This window comes from Myodes glareolus, chromosome X, assembly GCF_982192425.1.
Source record: "Myodes glareolus chromosome X, mMyoGla1.1, whole genome shotgun sequence".
NCBI classification, from domain to species: Eukaryota; Metazoa; Chordata; class Mammalia; order Rodentia; family Cricetidae; genus Myodes; species Myodes glareolus.
In genome coordinates, this window is record NC_142053.1 from 115,483,095 (window position 1) to 115,510,924 (window position 27,830).

A 27,830-nucleotide genomic window follows, 5' to 3' on the forward strand; every position below is an offset into this window, starting at 1 on the left:
ACTCACCCAATCCCTCGCACTCCTCCAAGATCCCAAGGCATCATCCGAAAATGTTTTGCATTTCTTCAACTTTCCTGATGATAATCACAACCTTGGAACACTCTTATTATGTTCAGGGTATCAACACAGTGTTGGAAACTCTGGTTCAAGGGTTCAGTGATCTTCAGGGTTTTTTTTTTTTTCAAGCACAGCTGATGAGTCTTTTCCTCAAGCCAACACAACGGCGAATAGCAGGACTAAAGACTGAAAAGCCATGGGCACTTGGTCTTTCTATTCTGAGGGTGTGCCAGGTCTCGTCAACAGCATAGATAGTATGAGGGGGGAATTAAGTCTTTTGATCTGCCTCCACTCACCTGGGTCCAACCCCAAATTATGACTCTAAGCCCCTGAAGAGACAAGCCTGATAGGAGGGGTACCCACACCTGCACACACACTTCTGGAATTGCCCATTGAGTTTCTTGTTCCTTTTTTATTTCACAATCAGGCTTACTGTTCTGTCCCTCCTTCCAGCTGTCACCAGCACATGAGTTCACAGCCACTTTGGTTGAGTTTAGCATTGACCTCAGCCTGTTGAGCAGAGTTGACCTTCGTGTCCAGAGACGGGCTGATTTTCCAGCCAGTCTCGTAACTACATCGGAGTGTTCCTCCGAGGGTAACTGAATGAGGCGTCTGTCTTCAGAGCTCTGCCTACTGTCCACCGGAGAGGAGCACCCAGATCGAGGCTGGCCCCTCCCCTTCTATACCAGGGCCTCCCACACATTTTCTCAGGCCTGAAAGGATCCGCTTGTCCCTTTTTTTTTTTTTTTTTTTAGTAAATTTTATTAAATTATAAAAGTTTCCATTTCCGCCCCCCCTCCCAACACCCTCCCACTCCCCCCACTCCCCCCCCTCCTTCCCCTCCGTCCCCCAGGGCAGTCAGGGTTTCCTGCCCTGTGGGAAGCTCCAGCTCCCTCCCCCTCCCTCCAGGTCCAGGAAGGCGAGCGTCCAAACAGACTGGATCCCCAAAATCCAGCATATGCAGAGGAAACAGGTCCCAGTGTCATAGTCAATGGCTTTTCAGAAAGACCCCGGGCCAGCCACAGTCAGAGAATCCGGCCAAATTCCGAGAATCTGGCTAGATCACGTCCTCGTTCAGTCCCAGTCCGACTGGCCCTGGTAAATTCTCATCAGATCCGTTCCCTTGTATCAGTGGGTGATAGCATCACTCGCAGTACTGATTTCGTCTTTCATGTTCCTCCTCCTTCCGCTCCCCCTCCGGACCTCGGGGGGCTCAATCCGTTGCTCCAATGTGGGCCTCCGACTGCATAGCCGTCCTTCGCCAGACGAAGGATCTATGGTGATAAGCAAAATATACATCAGTATGGTCATGGGCCACGGCCGATTCAGGCACCCTCTCCTCTGTCCAGAGAGCAATCTGGGGGATTTCTCCTTGGACCTGGGATCCCATATATAATCAAGTCTCCTGTAAACCCTAAAATGGCTCCCTTAGTTGAAATATATTGTTCCCTGATCCCATATTCATCCTACCTCCCTCCCCCCCCCCATCCCCGGCCACCAAGCTTTCCCCGTTCCTCCCCTACTCCCTTCTCTCTAGCCCTCTCCCCCTCCATCGACCCTCCCACCCCCCATGCACCCGAGGTTACCTGGGACTCTTGTCTATTTCCTACCTCCTGGCGGATAGGTAAATAATCTTCATCAGGTTCATCTTCTTATTTAGCTTCTCTAGGATCACGAATAATAGGCTCAAAGACCTTTAATTATGGTTAGAATCCACTTATGAGTGAATACATACCGTGTCCGCTTGTCCCTTTGTGAGTCCTCCCTTTCTTGCCTACAGGCTTCAGTGACCCCTGACTGTTTCACCAAGCACTCACAGTTCCTAAGGAGAAAGTTGAGACTGTAGCATAGCTTGAGAAAGAAAAATTGCCTTCTTCCATTCATGGTTCCATCGACCCTCCTCCTCCCTCCAAAAGAGTGCTGCCTCTATCCAAGGAAACAGTGTTCTGATTCAAATTCTTAAAGATTAAGCATTTAGGAAAAATAGACAGTTGGGAGTAATCTCTGTGGATAAAAGTGAGAAAATATGATAGACTATTTATGGTCACCTGAGAACTACAGGGTTTAATATGTTAGTCACATATGACTATTTTAATTAATAATAAAAGTTAAAAATTTAGTTCCTCATACGCTATCTAATCTCCTTTGAAGTGCTCAGTAGCCATTGTGGTCACCCATCTCTTGGTCCAAGGGCAAAGGGAATACTATATTGTAGAGTGCAGCTATAGAGAATTTTCTCAGCATGGAACATTTTATTAGATAATTTAGGTAGATGACATGTATTCCTCTTTATCCTGCATGTGTTTCAGTACATCGTTTAAGATGTGTTTGTTTCTATTTTTATAGTGCTAAGGATCAAACCCAGAGTCTCACATGAGCTAGGCAAGTGTTCTGCCCTTGAACTACATCCTTAGCCCTCAGTTAGCGATTCTTGTAGTAATGAATACTTTATTCTAGACTAAACAGTGCTGCTAAATATTGTATTAGGAAAAAAAAAAACAAAAATAACTTCAGTTCATGGTGAGAGAGGGGAAACTCAATCATCAGAAGACTCTATTTCCCCAGCATCCATTCTTCTATTCCCTTTCCACAAAGTATTCATTTCCCTCTCTACATTTTCTATAGATTATCTTGTTCCAAGTTAGACTTAGAAAAGGCTCAGAGTTTAACCAGAAGCCTATGTGGGGCGTAGGGATAAACAGGGGAGCAGACTGCCTCCAAACGATGCACTGGGGAAGTGAAACAAAGCAGGAAGAAGGCAGAGACTGAGAAGAGCAGGATGCTCCTGGGCCAGGAGTCTGCCTCTGGGTCATGAGTCTGAAGGATGAAGTCAGCTGTCCCTGTTCTCAGCAGTCTTGAGGCTAATAGGCTGCCAAGTGCTCATGAGTTTCTCTGGGTGGCCATTTCTCATTCATAGTCCCCTAATTCCCAGAATGTTTTTCTATAAGTATGCATTCTCTACTCGTTTTGTCCTGCGCTGTAATGAAGGAGACAATAGTGAATTAGATGCTGCTTTTAGGAGAAAGGAAGTCTTCTTTGATTTCTCAGATGAGTTGTAAGAATCATGCTATCTACAGATTCCCCACTCTCATACCCACTATCACACTTGTCACGGTTCCTGGTTCCTATAATGTTTGTGCTGACCTTTGGTGAAACCAGGGGAAAATGGAAATCAGTGGTGTCAGGAAGTGGAGGGCACGACCAGAAGCCTGCATCCAGAAACCACAAGGAACAAAAACCAACATAAAGTACAGACCAAAGTTCAGGTAGAACAATATGCAGAAGTATTCTGTGATCTTCTGTCTCTTTGTCCTAGGGTGTAGTTGTCCCCATATGTGTTAGCAACTTCAAAGCTTTTCCAGCCTTGAGTCAGGTTTTTTGGTGGGATCAAGCAATCTGAACTTCACCTCCTCAAGCTTCCCATCTCTGGGTCACCCCCATCCTACCCCAGAACCCACTAAATGAACAAATAGAGTTCCTGATGCCTAATGCCTTGTGGGCTCTGTGTCTTGCAGCTGTCTCAAACTTGGACACCGAGAGTAAACTGAGTACATACTACCGTGCACCATGGCACCAGCAGCGGAACATCTTCCTTCCAGCTACCAGGCCACCCTGTGTGGAGGAGCTGCACCGCCATGCCAGACAGAGTCTGCAAGCCCTGCGCAGAGGTAACTGATCCCAGGCTTGGGGATTTCGGGGACACGAGCAGAAGGCTGTGCCATTTAGGACATTTCTGTCCCATCAATCCTTTCACCTCCTCAGTTAAAGCAAGCACTTTGAAATATTTCTATTTTTATCCTGCATGAAATCCATGCATAATATCAACTACATGTCTATATGTATTAAAGTTACCATTATGGCCTAAATATGATCACAAAGGGAGTTCAGAAAGGAAAAGTATTAATACTGTATCTCAATATGTAAGTGCCAGTTCACAGTTGTATTAGATGACATAATGAAGGCAGTTAGATGTCTGTACCACTCAAAAATAAATTTGAATTAAATAAAAACAGAAGCCATTCCAAACAAAAAGTGTGGAGAAATGAAGGAGCCTGGCCTGCAGGAGAAGAACCATGAAAATTGGTGTATTCACCATCTATTAGATATGGGCAAAGTGAGACTTTGGCTTATAATGAAAAGGGAATTAGGTTTGACTCAGAAATAGATTCCTGGCTTCTTCCTATAGGAGATTTGGATAAGGCAATTAAATGTTGTATGGGACATGGAACCTTTTCATTGACCATTCAGCGCATTACAGGATGGTTGTTATGCTTGGCGCCTGCTCAATGATTCTAACAATCACAGTAAGGCCCTCAAGTGCTCTTCTGTTTCTATTGAGAATCTCTGAGCTGATCCAATGCCCTCCTTCTACAGGGAGGCTCATGGAGGCTTGAAATGTGTGGAAACTTGTTCAGGGTCGTGCAGGCTGGCTTCAGAGCAAGTACTTGACCCTGATCCTCTGATCCCCCAGCCAGAGCTCTTTCCTACTTTTCCATATACTGTGTCTCATGAAAATAGAGATTCATATTTGCTTTTCTGTCACAGCATTGAGAGCATCAAAGGCAGGCATCTAACAGCCCAGGCAGAAAATGCATCTTTTTGTACTTCCCAGTGCCTTAAAACCTATGAGAATAAGAAGACTCAAAATGTTCATTATTCTTTAAAAACCCCCAAAATGGATATCAGAAGATGCTATGCCACATTTTCTGGCCTTTAGGCTTCTGTTATGGAGACAGATGCTGTCTACACACTCACTGTATTTGTTTCAATATCCCTACACTTATTTAAGGATTGGTAGTTTGAAAAACCATTCCAATGCAAATAAAATATTTTAAAGCTCTTTTCGAGACTCAGAAAGCCCTAATAAGTATTGCTTTCATCCATGTCTGTATGACTTCTGCCTTTTTTCCTTTTAATGAAACAACTGTCCCCAAAGTAGTTGTTCAAAAGTTTTTGTGCAACTTATTAGTGGTAAGATGCTGTGATATTTATAATAGAAAAAGGATGTTTAATATTCATTTCAGTTTTATGGTTGGGCAAAAAATAATTAAAATAAAATTAAAAAATTAAAATAAATTTTTAATGCAGACCTCCTTCTGGAAATCTTCCTCTTTACTATTCTATTCCTAAGCACCTTTCCCATAATAACCTGTGCATCCTCCTGACACGCACATGTAGCCATCTGTCATAACTGACCACTATGGTCCCACTTGCATTCCACCGCTAATCTGCAAGCAACTCAAGGGGAAGGACGGTGCCTTATTATTTTATTCTATTCAGAGCACATAGCACAAGCCGAGCATATGGTAGGCCCTCAATGGATGTGTGTGGAAGGGAATGAAGTCTGCAGAAGATGGCTTGAACATCGAAGCTACAAGATGACTCCTGAGGAATTTTAGCCGTCTCATTAAATGCTTTCTTAGTAGACTTCATTCTTTTTTTTAATCGTTTTATTATTATTAATCCGTCCTCCCTGATTAGATTTTTTTTTACAGATTTGACCAGGTAACACTGAGCTGCTCCTAAGCTGTCATATTTCACTGCTTCAGCAGGTTTGGCCTTAATAGCAGAACTGAAGAACAGCAAGTACCAATATCATTTTTTTCTCTGCAATTCCACCTAGGGGATGAGAGATGAATATAAGGCCTTCTGGGGTTTAGATGGGAAGACTATGAAGCCTGTTTTGCCCTGTTCAGACTGGCTTGCTTTGTGGTTGGCTCAATAGCAAATCTTGGGTGTAGTAGTTTTAATAGCACTGCAGAGAGCCATAAACAGGAATTATAGGCATCATAGAATTAAAAACATGCAGTGGTGTAGAATTAAAATTAGAAAGCGACTTTAAAAAATAAATAAATAAATATAAAATAAAAAAAAACCCCTTGCCTAAGAAACAGCAATGCAGCTGTGTATCCATCAGCATAATCCACTTCTGCCATCTGGTGGTGGGGACTAATACCAAACTTGCAGACATGGGCTTGGCTCCCTAACCTTGGCAGTGAGCTTCCCCGTGGGGAGTCTCTATTTGGACAGCTGGAATCGCTTTCATGGAGAGGGAGAGGATGATGAAGCATGGGCAAGCAATACTGGTTGGTTGCAGATCTGTGCTCGTTTGGGAACTGAGACTAAACTTTAAATTGGATCCCTTATTGTCATCCCCCTACCCTGAACAAACCGTACTGAAGGCCAGGCATTATGCTGGATTATAGGATTGAAAGAGCAATCAAGTGTGGTCTCTGCCTTCAAAGAATTCCTGGCATAGTGAGGAGGATGGAGAAGTAAGCAGTTAAGTTCAATCCGGTGCTGTGGGGACTGAGCAGAAATGTACCTATCATGCTATGGAGCCTCAGGGAAGTGGCGTGTAAATGGATTTCAAGTTGTTTAGAATGCAATTATTGCTTTCCCTTTTTCTTAGCAATTCTTTAATGCTCAGCACCAGTAATAACTTTAAGTTATGCCATCTTTTATGTTCATAAAACACACAGAGAGACTAATACATGGCTATAAAGAGATAATTATATTTTATATTTCCTTTCGTTTCAAGTTTCTGGCTGGTGTCTACGTTTCGTTGGTCTAAAGGAATAAGGATGAAAATTGGCCTGCAATTGCCGGCCCTGGTGGACTGATATTGTCTCGTACCTCGCCAGTGGTGAGAAGTATCATTAGTGTGCCATTAATTTAGACTGCCTCCTTTTGGCCTGAGTAGAGGAGAAAATATATTTAAGACAGTATGGGAGAGAAGTGGTTGAAAGGGAAATTGAGCTGCTACCTCCCCTCTCACTCTGCCCCCTTTCCTTTCTTCCTACGCAGTGCAGCCTGTCTGCTCTGCCTAGTGAATTTAAGGATGTAAAAGATTTCCTTGTGCTGCCGGCCATTAGAAAAAGCCCACTACTGTTCGTTTGCAGAGAGCAATGAGGCTGAAACCAGAGGTGGGAACTTTTTCAAGAAAGGCACCTATCTCATAATTTCTTCTTGATACACGTTGACTTTGGAGGCAGTGTAGCAAAGACCACCTATGTGCTGGGCTTTTTGAGAACCTTTCTCTGGCTGTGGATGGAAACTAATATTTTTTTTTTGAAGAATCTCAAACAAAAGAAAGTGAGGGATACTGTCATGTTTTCCTAAACTATGTACTAAGCCTGTGACTCTAAGAGGTTAGATTGTGAGGACCAAAGGCAATTAACTCCATGGTGGAAGTCAGAGAACTTGAGAGAACTCAGTTCCTAGTTTTGGCAGCAAAATATTGGATGAAGCAAATAAAGATGGGACCAGTGAAGACAAGTAATAAGATGTAGAGAAACATGGATCATTAATTGTGCCAACAGCACAGTTCATCATAAATGTAGTGTAATAGGATGCATTCTCTTTTCAAAAACCTAGACTTCAGTAAAGCATGACGTGGTCCAGTCCTTCAACAAGCATTTAATGATAGTCTGTTTCACAGGTGCGGTAAGACCTCTGATCAAAAGATGAATCTAATTTTGTTTCTGAACTTGGCCGGGTGGCACAGACAAATTGTGAATTCAAGAAGCTAGGCAAGAGGATTGCCAAGTTTAAAGACCTGCCTGGACAATTTAGTGAGACATTGTCTCAAGAAAATATACTAAATGGCTAGGAATATAGCATAGTAGCAGGGCACTTATCAAACCTGTACAACAACTATCAATCACATACCCTACCCCGCCCACACACATACCTAACTGCTCCAGGGTCCACTTAAATACAGTTCAAAAGACTGACAAATAGAGAGATGGTATTTTTTTTTAAAAAAATCAATACAAGCATGCAAATGGGGATTATACAGCCTTGAAAGAAAGGACATCTGACATCACCTGGAAGGGTCAACTTAGTTTGCTTTGCATCAACCACAGGCAAAAGGAGGCAAATGGTACCTTACAAGTCATAGTGTTGTAACTATTCAAAGAATTGGGTTGCAGCAAAATATAATTATATTCAAATACTGAAAACCCAAGACGTCGTGCTCCAACAAATGATGTATATTTGTCCTTTACGATGCCTGTAGGCCAAGCCATATCAAGGTTGATGACACAAGAACTATGTCTGTACCACTCATCACCGCACAGTGACCCTTTCTTCCTGAATCTGCAGATGAGGGGGCAGATGGGTGCCCGTTCGTGTGGTGCTTTTGAGAAGGTGCAGATGAAAGCTTTAGCAAAGCCCTTCTGGCACATGGCAATAAACATGAGGAATTAGGAATAATATCCTACATGAGATGAGTGTCACTAATGGTAAACAATGCCGAGACAGAATGAAAAAATGGGATACGCAAATTTGTACCTCGATTATGATAAAACTTCACGCTCTGAGGGTGAGTGTAAGCTATATTTCGGGAGATAGACAACTTTTAGTGTAAGCAAGGAATGTTCTAAGGTACATGAAATACTGGAAACCTAAGTTGTATTTCGAGCATCTCTGCGACATCTATTTATTTGTTTGTTTGTTTGTTTATGTGATGCTGAGGATCCAACTCAAGACCGTATCTCAGTGATTCTTATTACTTAACCCCTCCCCCCGATATTTTTTAGCTTTCCCACAAAGGCAGCTTTATCCTGGAGTAATAAAAATGTTGTCCCTGGGATTGTCTTGCTTTCTCTGGGAGCACAAGATTATAAAACCATCTGAGTCTCTGTGGGTAGCAGGAAGAGGAGGATGTAGATGGCTGCATTGGTGTGCTTGTTACCCAGTTTTCTGGGGGGAAACATAGAAGATAAATAAAACACCCAGTGCCTAACGTTTGTCAGTGTCTGTGATTTAAATACAGTTGCCATAGCCTGTTTCAGGTATCTACAGTTGAAACACTGGCTCATAAAATCTTCCTGATTCCATGCAGTTCCTTCCTGGAGGTAGTGACACCTAGGGCCAGCAGCTGTGGTATGGCTGCATCTTCTCTGCACTTTAATCCTCTTGCCGGCAAGGCTTGAAAGGTTAAAAAAAAACCATTGTTTTTAACCTTTTTTTTTTTGTTCTCACTTGTGAGATTTTGAAATGAGAAGTGTTGAATTTATAAAAGTAAGCCACCATGTACCAAGATTATATGATGGACCCATAGAGGTGAGTGTATCTACCCTTGTATTCACAGCAAGTGAACATCCAGTTAAGAACCATTCTAAAGATCTGATGCGGCACATAGATTAACTAGATTAATGAAAGTTCACCATTTTTTTGCAGCTCTTTGTTAACACTCTCAAGAGGGGAAGAACAATGGAAACTATCAAGTGTGTTTCATTATGTTTATCTATTCTGCGCCCTCAGAACACCGGAGCCGAAGTGATCGTCGAGAGCAAAGAGCGGCTGCTCCCCTGTCCATGGCTGCTCCACCACTGCCAGCCTACCCTCCTGCGCACAGCCAGAGGAGGCGCGAGGCCAAGGACCGCCATTTCCTGACGGTAAGCATGGTGGCTGCTCTGCATTTACTCATCTTGAGCACTGAGTACCTCTCTGCTCAGTGAGGGAAGCTGGGCTGGTTGAGAGGGCAGGCCATAAGCATGTAAGAACTCCTTTCCTTTTGGGGTACACACACACACACACACACTTGCTAGCTGTGTAATACAGAAAATCAATAAGAGTTAAGGACTGAAATCAGAAGACAATTTTACTTCCAATCCCATCTCTTCTTATATGTTAGAGTTTAGGATTATTTCTTTCTCTCAGTTCCTGCCTTTGCAATAAGAGGTTATTATTTATATAGTTTAATAGTGCTTGAATATGTGCAGAGCTTCACACAGGGACTGACTGACACAGACTAAGACACCTATAAATGTTAACCACCACTGCTTCTACCATTATTACCAGTCTGACTCCACAGGAGAAGCTGGAAAAGAACTTATGTGATGTGAAAAGTTACCACTGGCATCAATCATAAGGTCAAGCTTTCCCATTCGATGTAAGAGGCTACTTCTCTAGGGTAATCTATTAGCTCACTGACATCATCACCGCGGGTGGTTACAGCCTAATCTGGGTGGATGTGGCTGTAACTCAGGCCAAGCTCTCAAGGGTGGACCACAGATGATGAAGCTGGGCCTGAGTGGAAACACCTGCAAACTCAATCAGCAACTGCTGCGAACACTTCATCCCACATGAGCCTTCTGGGGCCTCGGTGGGGATAAGTAAACATTTGCTTCTGTGTACTTGTATCATTGAAGTCAGGAACTATGGTCACACGACCAAGCCAGTCCAGATTGTCGTCAAGCTTGCCAGCACTCCTACTCTCTTATTTTGAGTTCGAGGCCTGACGTCTACAGAAGTTACAGCGCTGTATGTAAGAATTGAGGGTTTTGTTTGAAATTGACTGCATGACTCTAAACTCTACAGCAGTGTGGACTGTACAATATGCAACACGGTACAAAATGTCCAGGTTCCACGATGTCAAAAATTCAGATGGAAACATACTTCATCTACATGAATTTGCATGTTATAACAACCACATAAGAACTTGAATGAGACTAGATGCCCTACAGGTATTTTTTCCTGTTTGCAGCCAGCTAGTAGACACTGTGTCCTTGAGTTGAGTATGTCCTGGGCACCATACTGTCCTCACCACATGCTGTGATGCAGCCCAAGAATAAGAAGGGGGGTTATGATTTTCTGATCCGTCAGACAGAATGCTACACATGGTAGTGATTTGGCATAAAAGTCCCTACTCGATGCAAGTTCTTATTAAGCTTAAATATGCTTCCCAAAGTGTTTGCTTCTAATGAGGTATTTTCTGCATAAAAATGCTAAAAATATTTTCCCATTCATTATAATATGTTTTCGGCTCATTAAGTTGGTTTTCTTGGGGAGGAGGTGAGACAAAAATTTTGAGTGCTTACAGAGGTGACAAGAAAATATAATCCTTTTTATAATCTGCATAATTTTTAATGACATCTAAATACCTAAATAAGATGCTAGGAAAAAGACTGTAAGTAGTGACTAGCAATAACTGTGCTTCACTTACCCAATAGATAGCAGAAGAGGATCCTAGATTATACTTTGGTAAACATCTGAAAGTTTGCCTCTCTTGAATTTCTCAATTCTTGAAACGTCCAAGTCACTTGGGGGAATTTTGTTTACAATTGAGTTTGGGTCACCAATTTCATTAGAAGATTTTCCATTCAAGTTAGACCTCACAGACTTGGCTAGAATATGTTTCTATGTATTCAGCTTGAAAGGCCATATGTTGCTTAAAGAGTAAAGGTTACAGGAATAAGGATAGGAACTTTGTAGACAAAACCCTGGATACAATTTTTCTTAGAGAACTATTAGATCTATATTTTATTAGAGAGTAGCTTTCTTTTTTTAATCTATAAGACTTAGTTAAGCCATTTTTTCCTTTAAAAAATATCCATAATAAATCTCCAGTATAGGTTCCCACTTCTATGTTAGACACTATAATACATTCTGGTTAACAACGGCACGGTCTGTAATGGCAAACTGCCTGAACTTGTATACTAATTCTACCATGTATACTGTGCAATTCCAGACCAGTGTATCCTTTAAATCATTGTCTTAGCCATCAGAATTGATAGTACCACATAGGTTTGGCACTAAATTGATTGAATGTGTTTGTGAGCAGTGCTTCATGCATGGTAAGCACTCCATAAACATTAGATCTGATGACGACGATGAGTATGATGGGTGATGATGATAATGAAGATGATGATAGTTTGCCATCGAGTCCTTAATGAGTCTGTCATTTAATGACAAGATTGTCAGTTTAAACCCCAACTGTCTAAATTTTGTGATTTAGAAAAGGTTTTTGTATCTTTCTGAATCCTGGTTTCTTTCTGTTTTTTTTTAATAATTAAATTCCAGTTTCTTTGCCTGTAAGATAGGGATAAATCATTTCAACTTTACAAGGTCATTAAGTATAGTTCATGTGATACTATATAAATAAGATTAAATCACGCTTATGCAAGTCCCTAGTACAGTGCCTAAAATATTTGAGTATGTGAACCTATATTCATAGTCAATTTTAATAAAGCTCTTATTACCAAATGAAAGGCCCGTAATATATATAACCTCATAAAATTAGAGAAAATATAAATCACTACACTCTTTTCAGAGGAGAAGGAAAACTCTAAATATTCATGCACTTTCATCCAGCAATTCCACATCTGGGAATTAACTCTAAGGTAATAGATCAGTCTATGTGAAGATTTATTCATTAATATGTCCATCAAATCAAATTTTTAATAGGAAAATATAAGTAAATATATACATCCCAAGTGTCCAAAAAGGAGCTTACTTTAATAAATTTATATATATATATATTCTATCCCATAGGATGTAATAAATAATCATAGCATTATATAAGAATATTTAATGACATGAAAAAATGTATACTTTATTACTAAGGATTGTTAAGCAGAGTATCATCTCAAAGCATGTGTAGGAGTCCTACACATGTATATAAATAATATATACATATATTATTATATTATATTGTTATAATATATTATATATTATAGTAGATAAATGACTAAAAAAGCTATATAACTTTGGTTCCCAAACTGTTAACTAAAATGCCCTATGGCAGTGCCATGAACTTATACAAAGGCCACAGGATACTAAAACATTTTCAAGTAACACAGTGTCTTCACTCTAGTGATATCTGGCAGTGACTCTAAAGCAACTCCATGATTCCTACAAGTAAGAAGGGATGCTGTTTCACAGAAAAGCAAACTGATTAAATATAGCTTAAATCCCACTATTAGGTGAGAATTTAAGTAGTGTCCCTAAATACCAGCACCCTCTGTCGTCAGGGTGACAAAGGAGGTGATTGCAGTGAAAGCTTCTCTAACATGATTATCTTTTCCAATCTGCTCTTCAATTTGAAGTTCTACCATTAGCAACGGTGTATTTCTTTCTTATTGGAAGAGACACCAGCCTTGCCTATGAATTCAACTTTGGGTTATCAATTTTGATAAATGATTGATAATGAAAAGAAAGCAAAATTTAGGAAATTAATTTTGGACCTTCTCTTCGGAATCTGAGCTGCAGAAAGAGGACCAAAGCAACCCTCTCCAAACCCACATTCTCACATAGCATCTCAACAGTCTGTTCATTCTCTATGGAAAAATGCAGTTTTTCACTGATCAAGGATTCCAAGACTTGTTTGAACCTGGCTGGAAGCTAAATGTATCAAGTTTATGGCAATATATATATTCAGGATCTATAAGAAAGAGAAATAGCCTAAGGTCAATTCTTTAGCCACACAAGTGGACTTTCGTCTGCAAACGTATGTGTTAAGTGACTGTTTTTTGCGGCCAGGAGAGATAAGAAAAGAAGGGTGGCACCGAGGTGTGTGTTTGTGTACTGAACAAAAACTCGGTTACTGAAGCTCATTTGTCTTCAGATAGAATGCTTGAGGAATTTTCTCCTTGGCTAGGTCATAGTCAAAATTAGGAATATCAATCAAGTGGCAATCAGACTATGGGACATTTGTCAGAACTGCAACAAGTAGCCTCTTCTCAGCAAATGCACACATAGGTTAGCAATCCTGGTCAAAGCCATTCCAGAGAAATGAATTCAAGATGATCCTTGCAGAAAGTTTTGGTAAGAAGCAGTATTTTTAAGTGCTCGAGTGCTGTTGATTGGAAAACTTCGCATTTGAGAGAGTTAATAGTGTGTGTGTGTGTGTGTGTGTGTGTGTGTGTGTGTGTGTGCGTGTGTGTGTCAGTGTATAGAAAAGCACACTGATCCTTCCATGCAGCTGAAGACAGTGGTGATATAGGAAGTCCTTATCTCCCAGTATTTCCTTCAAAATTGATACAGAACAGCAAGGTTGAAAAACAACGTTACACAACCAAAAACACACCATCAAATTTTTTTGAGGGCAGAGAATACCCCAAGCACCAATTAGTATGAATTAAAAAGAGAAAAATAAACACGAAGTCTTTGTCTGTCATAGAGGCATGGAGTATAAATTTTTAAAATGAAAAAAACTGCATGGAAGTAGGGAACTAGAGTGCAGCTGGAGGCTGAAATCGACCTCCAGAAAAGTTAAATCTATCCTATGCCTGAAAATACTTCTAAAACATTGTTCAAGTAGACAAATTGATAGGAAATGAATTTTAAAGTATGTGTACCATGCAGTAGCTGCCATCCAATCATATATGGAGGTTTGAGAGGAGAAAAGGCAGAAAGAAAGGCATATGCACCCTTTAGCAACTAGAGGTAAAGGAACCAAAATCAAACTTCAGATTAGAAGAACATGTAACTGCTGCCCTGCTAAGAGCAGAAACTAGGATACTAAAACATTTGGATTTGGGCATAGTGAAAAAAAGATGCTGCCATTAAAGCAGGGATCTTGGGAAACACACTAATGTCACATAAGTGAATAAAATAGATTAGAAGAACTATGTAAGTATTGGAAATATTAGTGAAAGAATGCAGGAGGTCTGGATTTTATAGCCAACTAACATCTTCTTCAACTACTGCAGCATAAAAAGAGCTGCTTTCAACATAGAGGAGTTTAGAGAATTTTGTATCTATGAGGGTTTATCATGGGACAAAGATTCCTCTCAGTGGAGAATCTACCAAAGGGCATGCTTCATCCATCTAGGGAAAAGTAGAGAAAAGGTCAACAAAAGGATGGTTATTATGCATGTTAACACATGTAAATGTAGATCCAGAACTACAAGTGTGGGGAGGATGAGGATGGTGAACTCATGTACAAAGGTTAAGCGTGATGACAGAAATGATACAACTTAAATACGAGAAAATAGAGAAATAACTAAGAAAATAAAATTGCCTCATTGGTTTTTGTCTAGGCGATGTGTAGGTCTGAAAAGATGTTAAAAACAACCAAAAAAGTAGTAATTAAAGTTCAAATGATAGAAAAGGGACAAATACTACAAAGCAGCTTGATAAAGCTAAAGAACAGAGGCACATTTCTAAGAGAAAGAAGTGAACAAATATAACAACACACACACACAATTACAAAATAATCAGAATTCTCATCTCAATTAAAGTGAGCTTCATTTGCACATTAAAAGAAGCCTTTCGATTTATTTTAATCAAGCAACACCAAACTACACACTATAAACATGAAACATGCCAAAAATAAAATGATCAAGATGATTCCATAAAGGAAGGAACAAAGATATAACAAGTAAATAAAACAAGAAATCAGTAGTAGCTTAAAATATAAAGCTCGTGAGTATTAATGTGACCAACACAGCGACATTTATGAAGCAAACACTCTAGGGTATATAGGTATAAATAGAAACATGGTACAGTAGGCAACTATCGGCGAATCAATCCCACACCAGTTATGTTTTAAGGGGTTATTTATTTTGGGGGGTAAAACTTACATACACCATAAACCGTCAGGAAGGGAGCCTAGTCGCTGGAGCAGGAGCCGGGAGCAGGAGCCGGGACCAAGCACCGGAACCAAGAGAGCCTGATCCGGGCCTGTGTCTCTTTTTAAAAGAGAAATATACCATGCCCCAGTGGGCTGGTATTTCAGCAGCTATTGGCTGACGGAGCGGAAGTCGCTCCCCGCTGCACTGTGGGCTCGTGCTTCAGCGACTATTGGCTGAGGCAGCGGAAGATACTCCCACAACAGGCAACTTTAATGTATCACTTTCAGTACAGATGGAACAAGCAGACAAAAAAATAGGAGACAGAAAACCTAAAAAATATTGTCAGTAGACGTCAAGCCATGATAATACACAATATTATCAAACATACCCTTGGAACATAAAAATTGGTTATTACTTAGATTCAAAAGTAAGAATATTCTAAACATTTGCTGAACACAGTGTAGCAAAGCCCCAGATTACTAATAGAGAGAGCCAAAGCATCAGAAAATCCTTCCTACCTGGACATTTTAAAACTTGCTATGAAACATTTAGCAAAAGAAAGAATATGAAGTGATACTACACAATTTAAAATATTGTACTTAAAAATTATAATGAAGGTATTATGTAGCAGAATCTGTAAAATAAAATAAAATAATGATCAAGAAAAAATGCATAGTACCATATGATTAAATAAGAGTAAATTCTAACACTCCCCCGAAGAAAAATAAAGCAAAAAGAAATATAAATAAGAAAGTAATGCAAAAGTATAAATTAATAAAACAGAGAATAGAAAAATAGTAACCCTAATTGATAAATAAAAATCCTGGTTGTTTGAAAAACTGACCAAGAAAAAGATAGAAAAGTATAAATAAACAAAATAAATCATGCCAGGGGATATAAGCACTGAAACAGAAAAAAGATGAACAATTAGAAGAAATTGTTTTATAGATATCATGCAAATAAAGTTGCAATCTTAAATATATGAATTGTTTCTTAGATGAGTAAATATTGTCCAAATTCTCCCCTTTAGATTTAGAAAGGTTAAATAGACCCATTTCCTTTTTAAAAAATATTTATTTATTTATTTATTATGTATACATTATTCTGTCTATATGTGTGCCTATAGGCCAGAAGAGGGCACCAGACCTCATTACAGATGGTTGTGAGCCACCATGTGGTTGCTGGAAATTGAACTCAGGATCTTTGGAAGAGCAGGCAATGCTCTTAACCGCTAAACCATCTCTCCAGCTCCCGACCCATTTCCTTACAAGAAACAGCTTCTCTTAAGGCCCCCAGGCCCAGATGACGTCCCATAAGAATTGTATTTACCTTTCAAAGTCCATAGATTCCCAGTGTGCTATAACTTGTTTCATAACATTGAGAGTGAAATATATTTCACTAATTCTTCTATGAAGCAAGTACAGTAATAAGTATGTCAAAACCTCGAGGAAAGTTCAAAACCAAACTTCACAATTATATTATTCTTATGTATTTATTTAAAAATATTAAAATAAACATTTTCAAACACAATATATGACAAATTAAAAAGTGGCTGAATGAGATTTATTTCAGGAATGGAAAACTGAGTCAATACTAGGATATTTATTAGTATTATATATCATATTGATAGATCTGAGAGGGAAAACATGTTATGACTATGCCCATGGAAAATACTTGAAAACTATTACAATCTGTCTATTTTCATTTTTTAAAACTCAAGAAAATAATAATCGAATGATGTTTCATTGATATTATACAATAAACATATATTTGAGCTCAAAAGCCAGCACCTTAATCATAAACCCTGAGATGTATTTCCACAAAAGCCAGGAAGAGGGCATGAAGGTCACTACCAATTCTACTGGTTAATATTGGATTCGATATATTAATAAGTGAAATTGAATAAGATAGATAAATTAAACACAGAAGAACTGAAAAGGAAGTAAAGCAGTGTCTAACTGAAGACGAGGAGCTAGTATAGCAGACAAACACTCAATAATCAAAGCGGGAGAGAATTCAAACAATCAAAGCATTCAGGAAGGAAGCAGGGTGCCAGCGCACAGAGGTCCGTTGCTTTTGTTCACACAAATGATAGTCAATTAGAAGAGCTACCTCTAGAGCATCATTTGAAGCAATAATAAGGATGGTTAAATACCTAGGAACTAATTTCCCAGAAATATATAAAATCTGTATGCGAAAAATCTCAAAGAACTTCCTAAAAATAAAATAAGACTTTTCTGAAGTGAAAATATAGTCTCTGCACTTGGTTTAGAGTGATTCAGTATTAAAAAACAAATGAGTTATGTCTCTGTTAATTTGTAAATTTAACACAATGTCAATAAGTTTTATTCTATGGAGTCAGACCCGTAGTACTAAGATTCATATGGAAAAATAAATGCACCTGACTAACCAAACAAATGCTGGAAAAGGAACTACACAAGATGTGATTAGTGCTACAAGACAAGAAAAAATATATTTAAAGCCTCTATAACTCGGCAGTGTGGTATTAGATAATTATACCAGTATACTAGAATACAAAAGGAAGAAATGGACTGGTATAACATGATGCCATATAATAAAAGGGACAGCACTACCAATCACTGAGGTGGAAGATCAAGTCAGTTAATGGTGCCAGAAAAATTGGCTAGCCATTTGGTCAAATAAAAATGTTCTGACCATTTTATCAAACTCATCACTATTGACCTTTGGACCAGATAATTCTTTCCTGTGTGGCTTTTGCTGTGTGTTGTTCCATGTGTCACAGCATCTCTGGCACCTACGCACTAGGTGCCAATAGCACTCCATCCATGACTTAAGACATTGTCAGATTTTCACTGTGGTGACAGACACCCCTGGTTTAGACCATTTAATTATACCAATTCCTCCAGCCATACACATACATAAATTCACAATGAATTTGGGGCCTAAAGGTTGCAAAAATGAAACTTTACATATGATCGAATAAAATACAGGTGTGTATTCTTTGGCTTCAGTCTAGGAATAAACCTTTAGTAACTTTGATTTTTATAGCCTAAACACCCCAGACAGAATTAAGGCATAACCAAAGAATGTGGAGAAATCGTGCAGCATACAAAGTACTGATATCCCTAAAGGACATACACTTTCTAAAGTTGAGGGAGAAAACAAAACTCTGAAAGAAAAAAAAAATAAGAGAAATATTTAAATGGACAATTCAGAAAAAATATAGATATGTTCTTAAACCAAAACAGTGCTAAACCTTCTGGACACTGTTCCTCACCCCTAAAATGAGACAGTACAGGCTACTGCCACTGCTCTTGTTGCTGATCAAACTTGATGATAAAACCCTATTGCTGAAGACACCACACACATTTGTCGCAAGACATGGGGAAATCAAGATGGTCCAGGCAAGGAAGCTTCCTCTCTACTGGGTAGCTCTCATCATACCTACTGGAAAGTGACTGGATTGCTCAGTCACAAATGGGGCACCTACATCATACCACCCTTCCAAGATTCAAGGGTCCCCATAGTAGAGGGAATGGAAAGTGTTAAGATTCGGAGTTTGGACCCTCTGAATGTGGCTAACAATGAGGGCGGACTGGATAATGACACCGGATTTGGATTCTACTGCATGTACTGGCTTTTTGGGAGCCTAATCTGTTTGGATGCTCACCATCCTAGACCTGGATGGAGGAGGGAGGACCTTGAACTTCCCACAGGGCAGGGCACCCTGACTGCTCTTAGGACTGGAGAGCGAATGGGAGTGGGAGTGGGGGGAGTGGGAGGGAAATGGGAGGATGGGAGGAGGTGGAAATTTTTAATAAATAAATTAATTAAAAAAAAGATTCGGAGCTTGGGGAGGATCAGAACAAAGCGGTGTCCTCTGGCAATGACAGACCACTGCGTTCCTGACCTCACAGCAGCTGTGGTGGTCTGCACAAAACCTCCACAAGACTAAGACAGCCACCATCCCAGCTCACAGTAGGCCAGGTTTCTAAGTCCTCGCTCCTAACAGAGGAGTTATGGATGGTCGGTTACTTCTTGGGGATAGAGGCAGTTTTCTTTAAGAGTGTGGCTCATGGTAGGTTAACTATGCTCCAGTGGATAGCCCCACATCCAGAAAGACATGAACGACACAAGCTTGACTCAATGGGTCTTTAAGATTTTAAAAAGAGACACGAAGTTGAAGGGCAGGAAGGAGAACACAGATCTGAGAGGAGGTAAGGGAGGGAGTTGAGGGTAAATATGATCAAAATACATTGTTTGAAATTTTCAATGAATTAATAAGCAGTTATTTTAAAAGTTGCTCAAATTCATTCACAACCAGAAATACAGACAGCATAGGGAAGCATGACCTGTTGGTGAAACTGGGGAAAATAATTGGTCCTAGGTATTACTGCTAGAAATTCAGATTTGATTTATCTTATGAATTTGGCAATATCTAGTAAACTTTCCTAAGCACTTCTTACCCTAGCAGTTACAGTGAAGATATACTTCTGATAGTACAAAAAGATTCACTGGAGCAGTGTTTATAAGATATTAGAAACAACCAAAATATATATGTGTTAAAGAATGATAGAATAAGCTGCAGGACATCTACACAGCTGCATATTATAAAAAAAATAAGGTAAACTCTTATGAACCAAAAGAAAGTTGCTTCTAGGACATTCTCTTAAGTGAAAACCAAGCAAAACTCCAAGCAATATCTATCTTATATGATTCTCCATGTTAGAAAGGTATATGAAATACATAAATGGTCATGCATTTGCATAAGAGTCAATTTCGTAATCTTCACAAACCTCCATACTGCCAAAAAAGACAATTAAAAATTATAGCTAAGACAGAGTTAAGAACATGGCACTCAATAGACCTCTATCACCCACATGAAAAGGAAATCCACAAAGTGTATGGGAGTAGGTGTGTATGTGTATTATACTAGGAAATGAGCCCAGGCAAGCACTCTGCCACGGAACTGTATTCCAAGTCATTGTTTTCTTTTTATTTTGAGACATGGTCTTGCTAAGCTGTTCATTCTGGCCTTTAAGTCATTCTGTAGCCGAAGATGTTCTTGACCTTGAAATCCTTTCACCTTAGCGTCCTGAGTTGTTGTGGTTATAGGCCTACTCCACAAGCCTGGCCAGAAATCATATTAAGTGGTTATGAAATGCATGAATCCTGCAACAAACTGATACTCCATCTAGAAAAGGAAAAGTCTCGACTCGAAGTTTTCTTATGAGAAGGAGCACTAGAAGGGTTGCGATTTGTGAGTTACTGGGAAAGGATGGAATGAGGCTGATTTGAAATTAGAGGAAAGGCTGTAACCCTCCATGTGAATAAGCTCCCAATCCACAAAGTGAACGTGGTAGCTTGGGGATGTGTGCAATGTGTTTTGCATTCTTCTACAGCTCAGTTCAGCTAGGTGCGATCCCTGCATCCACTTAAGAGTTTTCCATGTATGAAATCATGCATAAGCAAACACAACATTTACATTATGTTCAAATCACGCTCCTAAGATACCAATTGCTTTGGAACTAATGCACGTTTTCAAAATGAGCACAGCAGAACTGGCTGTCGAGGAAAGATAAATCAGAACAAATGAGGTTGGTTTAACTACGGGGGATGGGCAAAGATAAGAATGAAGGAATAGAAAGGAAACCATGGGGCTGAGGAGGAGTGACATTTCTTTGAGCATGTGTTTTATTTTTATTGCTGTTGTCTTGTTTTTTCATGCCTTGTAGTCTTAGAGCCCAGGCAATATTTCATGAATCCTCTACCCATAAATAAATAACATCAGCTAGAATGTGAGGAGAACCCCAAGTGGAAAACAAACGGTAATGAATAAGCCTAACTATATTACAAATGAACAGAAAACCCACCCTAGAGGAGGGGAAAGAAAATACCTAATATTGATAGCTGTGGAAAATATTATTTGGGTTTGGCTTCATTTCATGGCAATCAAACTAATTTATTTACGGAGCTACAGCTATAATTTTAAATGGAACATCCAAGCACAACCAGGCATTAAAATGTATTACTATATATCTAAAATTGGGCAAGCAATAAACTTAGGAATGTTGCGCACATTAAGGAGCCTCAGTTGACTAACAGATGACTATTAGACAATCCCTGTATTTCATACGGTTTCTAATCACCTCACCTCTCATAAAGTCTGAGTGATGCTTCATAGTGAATTCCTTATGCACATATACTGTGTCATCCTGCATGCTCCCCATTTGCTATCCATTCTCCATCGTTTTGCAGTGGCATTCTCAGTTGTTCCTTGAAGAACTGTGTATATATTTTTCTTCATAAGCAGGGAAATAAGTGTGTAAATAGTGAGTCTGAGAATGACAATTGAAGGCAGGTATGTGAATGAAGGGACTATGCAGACAGATTTTTGGATGTCAACAGCCTTGTCCAGTGAGGTTTAAATTAACTGACTTTGGCAAAGATGCTGCTTTGGCTTGCTCAAAGGCTTGCCGTTCCAAATCTGGTTGCACCATCAGTGGCAGACCACGTTTCTAAGGGATTAGCAGTGGTCTACATAAGGAGCAAGAAAGCCAGTGTAGCTAGGTAACTAATGCTACAATCTATGCGATGCTTTGGACTGCTGTTAGGAGCTGACCACAGGAAGCAGAGTCATTTGCCAAGTATAAAAATATTAAAGACTCTAAAAATCATTTCTAAATCTTGAACAGAAGAAATTAAGCACCCGCTAAGCAGCAATCTTTCTATTTAGAAACATGAAGGGAAAAACATTCTAAGGAACACAACTCAGAGGCATAAATGGTACAACAGAGGGATGAGCTCAGGGGGTTTGGAAAGTCCCCAAGCGAATGGTCAGAGCGGCCCCATTCTGGTGACTGTAGTGTCCCCAAACTAAGCAAACCTTCGGGCACATGGCTGTTTCCCGCTAAATCAGCAGTGCAATACGAAGGTGTGCCGTATTGAGGTGTGCATGCAGACTCAGAAGCCTGAGATAGAGGGACTTGGACAAGTCGCCTGAACACCTGGCTTTCTACCTCTCATTTGTCAAGCAGAACATCTCCAAAAACCAGTCTTTTGATGGCAGAGAGAGGAAAGAGAACCAAAACACAGTTGGTTTCTCAAAAGCTTCTGGAGAGACAATATCATAGAGACCTGTACGTGAGCGAAGGTGAATAAAAACTTGTAGACTACAGAAGTATTTTGCCAAGTTAGAAATATATTTAGCAGATATAGCTTGGGAGTGCCACGTAGAACAGAGGATGTTTTAAAAAGGATTATTAAGAATCCAGGAGACTATATGACCAAAGTGAAGGGTGGAGATGGTGGAGAAAGAGGAAGCAAAAGATGTATGGAAAAGGCTGAAGGAGGTGCTGATCACCACAGGGAAGGCATCATGTTTATAATCTATATCTAGTGAAGGACCTTAGCTACATGGATCCTGGAAGGATTCCCTCTCCCATTTGCTCAGATCATGTAGATATGTGACATTTATCAGCAGAACAGATCAGATGGCATTTGTAAATAAAGAGCTAGTAAACAGATACTGAAGAGAAAAGAGACCAGGAGCATCCAGGAGCATTGTGCCCCACTTACACTAAAAGTGACTTTGTGTCCCCAGAGCATATCTGGAGCCAACATGGAGGAGCAATAGCACGAAGAGAAGGAGACTAATGGTTGGACAGGACAACTCTCATGCTCTATTTCTTAAGTATTCCTCCCAAAGAACAATTTACTTTCAATCTTTTGGTCAAGAACGTAGATGTTCAGGGGTTGGAGAGATGGAATCAGCAGATAAGGGCACTGGCTGTTCTTCTGGTGGATGCAGGTTTGTTTCCTAGCATCCAGCACATTCAGTGCCCACAACCACCTTTAACACCAGCTCCAGGGGATTCTGCACTCTCGTCTACTGCACACTGCACTCACATGCACAAACTCATGTGCACATAAACATAAAATTTAAAAATAAAATCTTAACAAAATAAATTAGATGGTCATATTCTGCTCTAGGTCTACGTTTTCCAAAACCCTAACACATTCTATAGTTATGGCACTGTCTATCCAATCAGCCTTTCGGATGATCCAGTTTGCAGTGATGCCCAATTTCTCATCTCAACATGTGTAACACCTGAAATAGCTCACTGTGGGATACCATGGCGTCTCTATCTAGATCATATTTGCAATACAAAATGGAGATTGTTGATTATCCTGTTGAATGATTCTGACCCATTAACACCTTTGTTCTTTGTATTATCATCAATGGCTCATAAATCAGTCAAAATTCTAATGAATCCAAAGAAGTTCACCGGGTCTTCTACATCTGGAAAGAGGACTCTAATCAGTGAGTTAAGGTCAAGTTCTGGAATTTACAGAACATCTTTCCAGCTAAGAGTCTTAGCCTCCTCTCTGTCCAGGCTGGTGATGGCCAAAGTGCAGAGGCAGAAAATGTCTCTGCAAATGTCTTTTTTGATCCCCATAAGTGTTTCACTCAGTAGTACCATGGAGGCCTGGGACAAAGACTAAAGAACTACTAAAACTGAAGGAGACAAAAGAAGTTTGAAAACTAAGTGCAATGTATGATCATGGACTGGATCCCAAGTGAGAGAGGGGATATGAATGCGAAAGCTGGATTATTTCGAGTAGTAGTTCTTAACCTTCCTAATACTGTCTCTCCTTAATACAGCTCCTCATGTTGTAGTGACCCCAACCATAGAAGTATTTCATTGATACTGCATAACTGTAATTTTGTTACTGTTATGAATTGTAATATAAATATCTGATATGCAGAATATCTGATATGCGACCAATAAAGGGGTCATGACCTACAGGTTGCGAACCACTGATTTATAGGAACACAATTAAGAGAATGAATATACATTCAAAAGAACTTTATTAGATTGGTTTGCAAGTTACTGTCTGGGTAGTCCAGTAATGGCTGTTTCATACAGGAGACGTTGAGAATGTACTTGTTATTCAATACATGTAGTCCTAATCTGGCACTGAAGACCTGTAGGGTTCTTACAGAGCTCTGGTCTTCAGGGGTCTCTGTTGGAAGTCTGAAGAAGCAGGTTTTAATATTAGCAGAGGAATGCAGTTATGGAAGCAACAGGATAGATGAACTTGCCAGAAAGTGTGAAGGCAAGTGTGCAAAAACATTTCCTTCTTTTATGTCCTTTTATCTGGATTGTCACCACAAGGTGCCACCCATATTTAGGGTGGGTCTTCCCGCTTCAAACAGTCTGATCCAGAAAATCCCTTCCAAGAATGTCCAAAAGCTTGTGTTTTAGTTGATCTGAGGTACCATCAAGATGACAACCAATATCAGCGATCATAAGCCCACCCATCATCAACTTGACACCCAATCATGCCTCTTTACATAATGCTTAATCTCCATATGAAAGCAATAACAAAGACATAATCCTGCCTATCATGATATAACTATGCTGCATACAACCACTAATGCATTATATATTCTTTTTAGGATACATAGCTAAATCCCTTGAAGAATTTTTTTTATTTATATTTTGTAGTCTCATAACCTAATATATTATAGATTTACAACACTTAACCACTGATATTATCTCAATTGGTGTTGCATTATATGATAACAAAATGGAGGAAAGAAAGAATAAATAACTGCCCTACCCTTATTCTTAATCTTTTATTTTTATGACTTTATCAGAAAAGCATGCATACATGAGCACATTCATGTGCATGTTTATCTGCCTATTTTTTGCTATATTTCATTGAAATGGAATTTTTCTCAATTTAGTTAAGGCAGATTGATTTTTCATTCTTTTCTTGAAACAGAACATTGTAGGAGAGACCATCTTGGCTTCAATTTCATGTTTTTAGGTCTCTTGGCCACCAGCCTCTTTTTAGAGCTAGTTTGCTCCGTATCTTTGCCTTGAAGGGATGTCCTCTGGCTTTCACTACCTACTGTACTTGCTTGTATTATACAAGAGACTAGAAATATGTGCCATAAGTGATAGATTATAGCTAAACCTTAAAGCGTCAGAACATAATGATATTCTAGGCTATTTGCTGCTGAACAGAACAACACCAAGTTATGACGTGCACTGTCTCCAAAACATCCCTCCCTGTACAACTGAAGCAGCATAGTCTACCTGGAGCTTCAGCATATAACACAAGCATCTTCTTATCTATCTATCTATATGCACAAGCATGTTCTTAACAAAATAAGGTAGACATGCTCATGTCATTAAAATCTTTGTTTCTGAAACTGGTTACATGGCCTTAATTTATGGCTACCTATCTCTACTACCCATTCTATATTTCATCTACCTTAAGCAAAATACCTTAGCAGGTTTTGGTTCTTTTCCTAGAGGAATGACCCACACATTCCTCTGTGAAGGGTCTGAGTCATTTGGTATCCTGCCTGGATGAGATAGTGGTTTCCCATTGACTTTGATCATAGGACTTGGCAAACACCAAGAGACATCATAAGGATGTCGTGAACTCCCGACATAATCTTCCCTACCTCCACTGTGGAGAAGCAATCAAATTTTCACCTGGAAGTCTGGATCAATCACCCTTCCTCCTAGCATTTTTATTTCTTTCTTAGCTTGTTGAATTAAGGGCATCCAAAACCGAAAGTGGGAAGTATTATTTGGTTAAATGGAGAGAATTTTTGTTGTGTCTCTTTGTAGAATCACTCTCCTTTCTGGAATCAAAACTTCGAAGTCAGTGGAACTCAAGGTCCCAGGAATAGGAAGCAAAATGTTCCTAGTGGGTAACTAGGAGTGATGGTAAATAAAACCATTCCCATTTCAACCCTTTGATTCCTAGATCTGTAAATTGTGACTATGGGAGAGACTGCACTATACATTAGATACTGATTTAAAGCATGTGCAACCTTCTGCAGAACCCTGGTCCAGTCATCTAGACTACTGCTACCTAACTGGCACTGTAACTGTATTTTTAAAGGTCATTCTACAGTTCTATCAAGCCAGATGGTTCACGATGATGGAGAAAATGATAATTATTTTATTAGTCACTTTCTGTTGCTGTGATAAAATACTATGACCAAAAGCAAGTTAAAGAAGAAAGGGTTTATTTTGTCTTATGTCTCCAGAGAGATGGAATCCATAGTGGCAGGGAAGATATAACAACAATCAAGGAAAGCATGATGACAGGGGCCGGAAACAGATCACATTCTTATTCACTCAGGGGAAGCAAAGAGAGAACAGGACGTGCGGTGGGCCTACACACTCCTAAAGCCCACCCCAACCATGTGCTTCCTTCATGCACATGTAGCGTTTGTATTGAAGGAAATCAGCATAGTACCTGGCATGTAGACACAGCTACAGACGATAGCCGAAACCAACTGCCAGCCTAGGGTGAGGGATCATTGCCAGGATGATACTACAAGAACAGTGTGTATGAGGGAGTAGGAAGTCTCTTCCTTTTCTGGTAGCGTATTGGCATGGCCTAGTAGGAAGCAGCTAACAAGACAGAAACGTTTGCATCATAAAGCAGAATACAGGAGAATAGATTCATAGCAAACAGACAATCGCTTGTTCAGCAGCACAATAGCTGATAAAAGAAAGCTTTAACCAGTGAGCCTGGTTCACATTAAGCATTGTGAAAAAGAAAGAAAATGCCTTGCTGCAGAATTTAGTTTTGGAATTCTTTTTAAAATATTAGCCTGGCTGTGGAGCTGTCAATAAAATTACTTGTCTGTATACATCATTTTACAGAATATTCTCAGGTTGAATTATCTTGCATGCCCGAGACTTTTTCACTATTCAAAATATAGGCAGACAATGGAATAGTTTTCACAATAAAAAATTGAATTATTGATATACACAGCAACTTGGAAGGATCTCAAAGACATTATTCTGGGTGAAAGAAGCTAGTCTCCAAAGGTTACATACTCTGTGATTTCATTCATATAACATTTTCAAAATGACAAAACCATAGTGATGGGGAGCAAATTAGGGAGTGCTAGGGGTTAGTATTGGGGGACATTGTGACTATAAAGTAACAGCACAGGGGAGTTTGTGAAGGTCATAGAACAGATCTGTGCTCCGTTAATGGCAGTGACTCCATGAGTAGAGCCACATGATACCACCCACAGCAGAGGAGGAGTGACTAGCATAGCAGACTGAGCAAAGGCAGGGGGTGCAGGGCGTGTGTGCGAGCAGATCTTACCTCTGACACTCTTTGAAAGTTGGCTGTGGCGAGCCCAACTCGTTGAGCTTTTGTCACGTCTGCCCTGAATTCCCTGTGCAAAGCTTCGGTGGGAATGGAACCCAAATGGGGTAGCATCTCCCCACTTCTGGCTTCTTCTGCCGACTCCCCTTGCTGCTCCCTCTGATTTGGGTGAAAGGGTTTGTGGTGTTTGCAGCCATTCAAAGACTCTTTCTTCCTAGTGCTTCAAAGCAGGGCCTGCCTTTTCCTTCCTCGTCTCTTTTATTTGCTGTTAGCAACCTCTGTGGATTGATGGAGCGGCGTGACCCTTGGCAGGGGCTCCCCTCACTG

The 27,830-nt window shown here is 39.8% G+C and overlaps 1 protein-coding gene and 1 long non-coding RNA gene across 3 annotated transcripts in view; one reads left to right on the forward strand and one right to left on the reverse strand.

Moving 5' to 3' along the window:
* The window catches only part of Nhs (NHS actin remodeling regulator), a 335,750-nt gene that overhangs the window by 284,608 nt on the left and 23,312 nt on the right, over positions 1-27,830 (forward strand). For both annotated transcript variants that reach the window (XM_048440661.3, XM_085684451.2), the window contains exons 2-3: positions 3,573-3,725; positions 9,328-9,461. In XM_048440661.3, coding sequence (XP_048296618.3) covers positions 3,573-3,725; positions 9,328-9,461 — 287 coding nt within the window. The remainder of the gene's footprint in view (positions 1-3,572; positions 3,726-9,327; positions 9,462-27,830) is intronic.
* On the reverse strand, positions 984-27,718 carry LOC148117454 (uncharacterized). The gene is made up of 3 exons (XR_015736890.1): positions 27,501-27,718; positions 1,793-1,879; positions 984-1,331 (listed from the first exon to the last, which is right to left on the reverse strand). It is a non-coding gene; the product is annotated as an uncharacterized LOC148117454 (long non-coding RNA).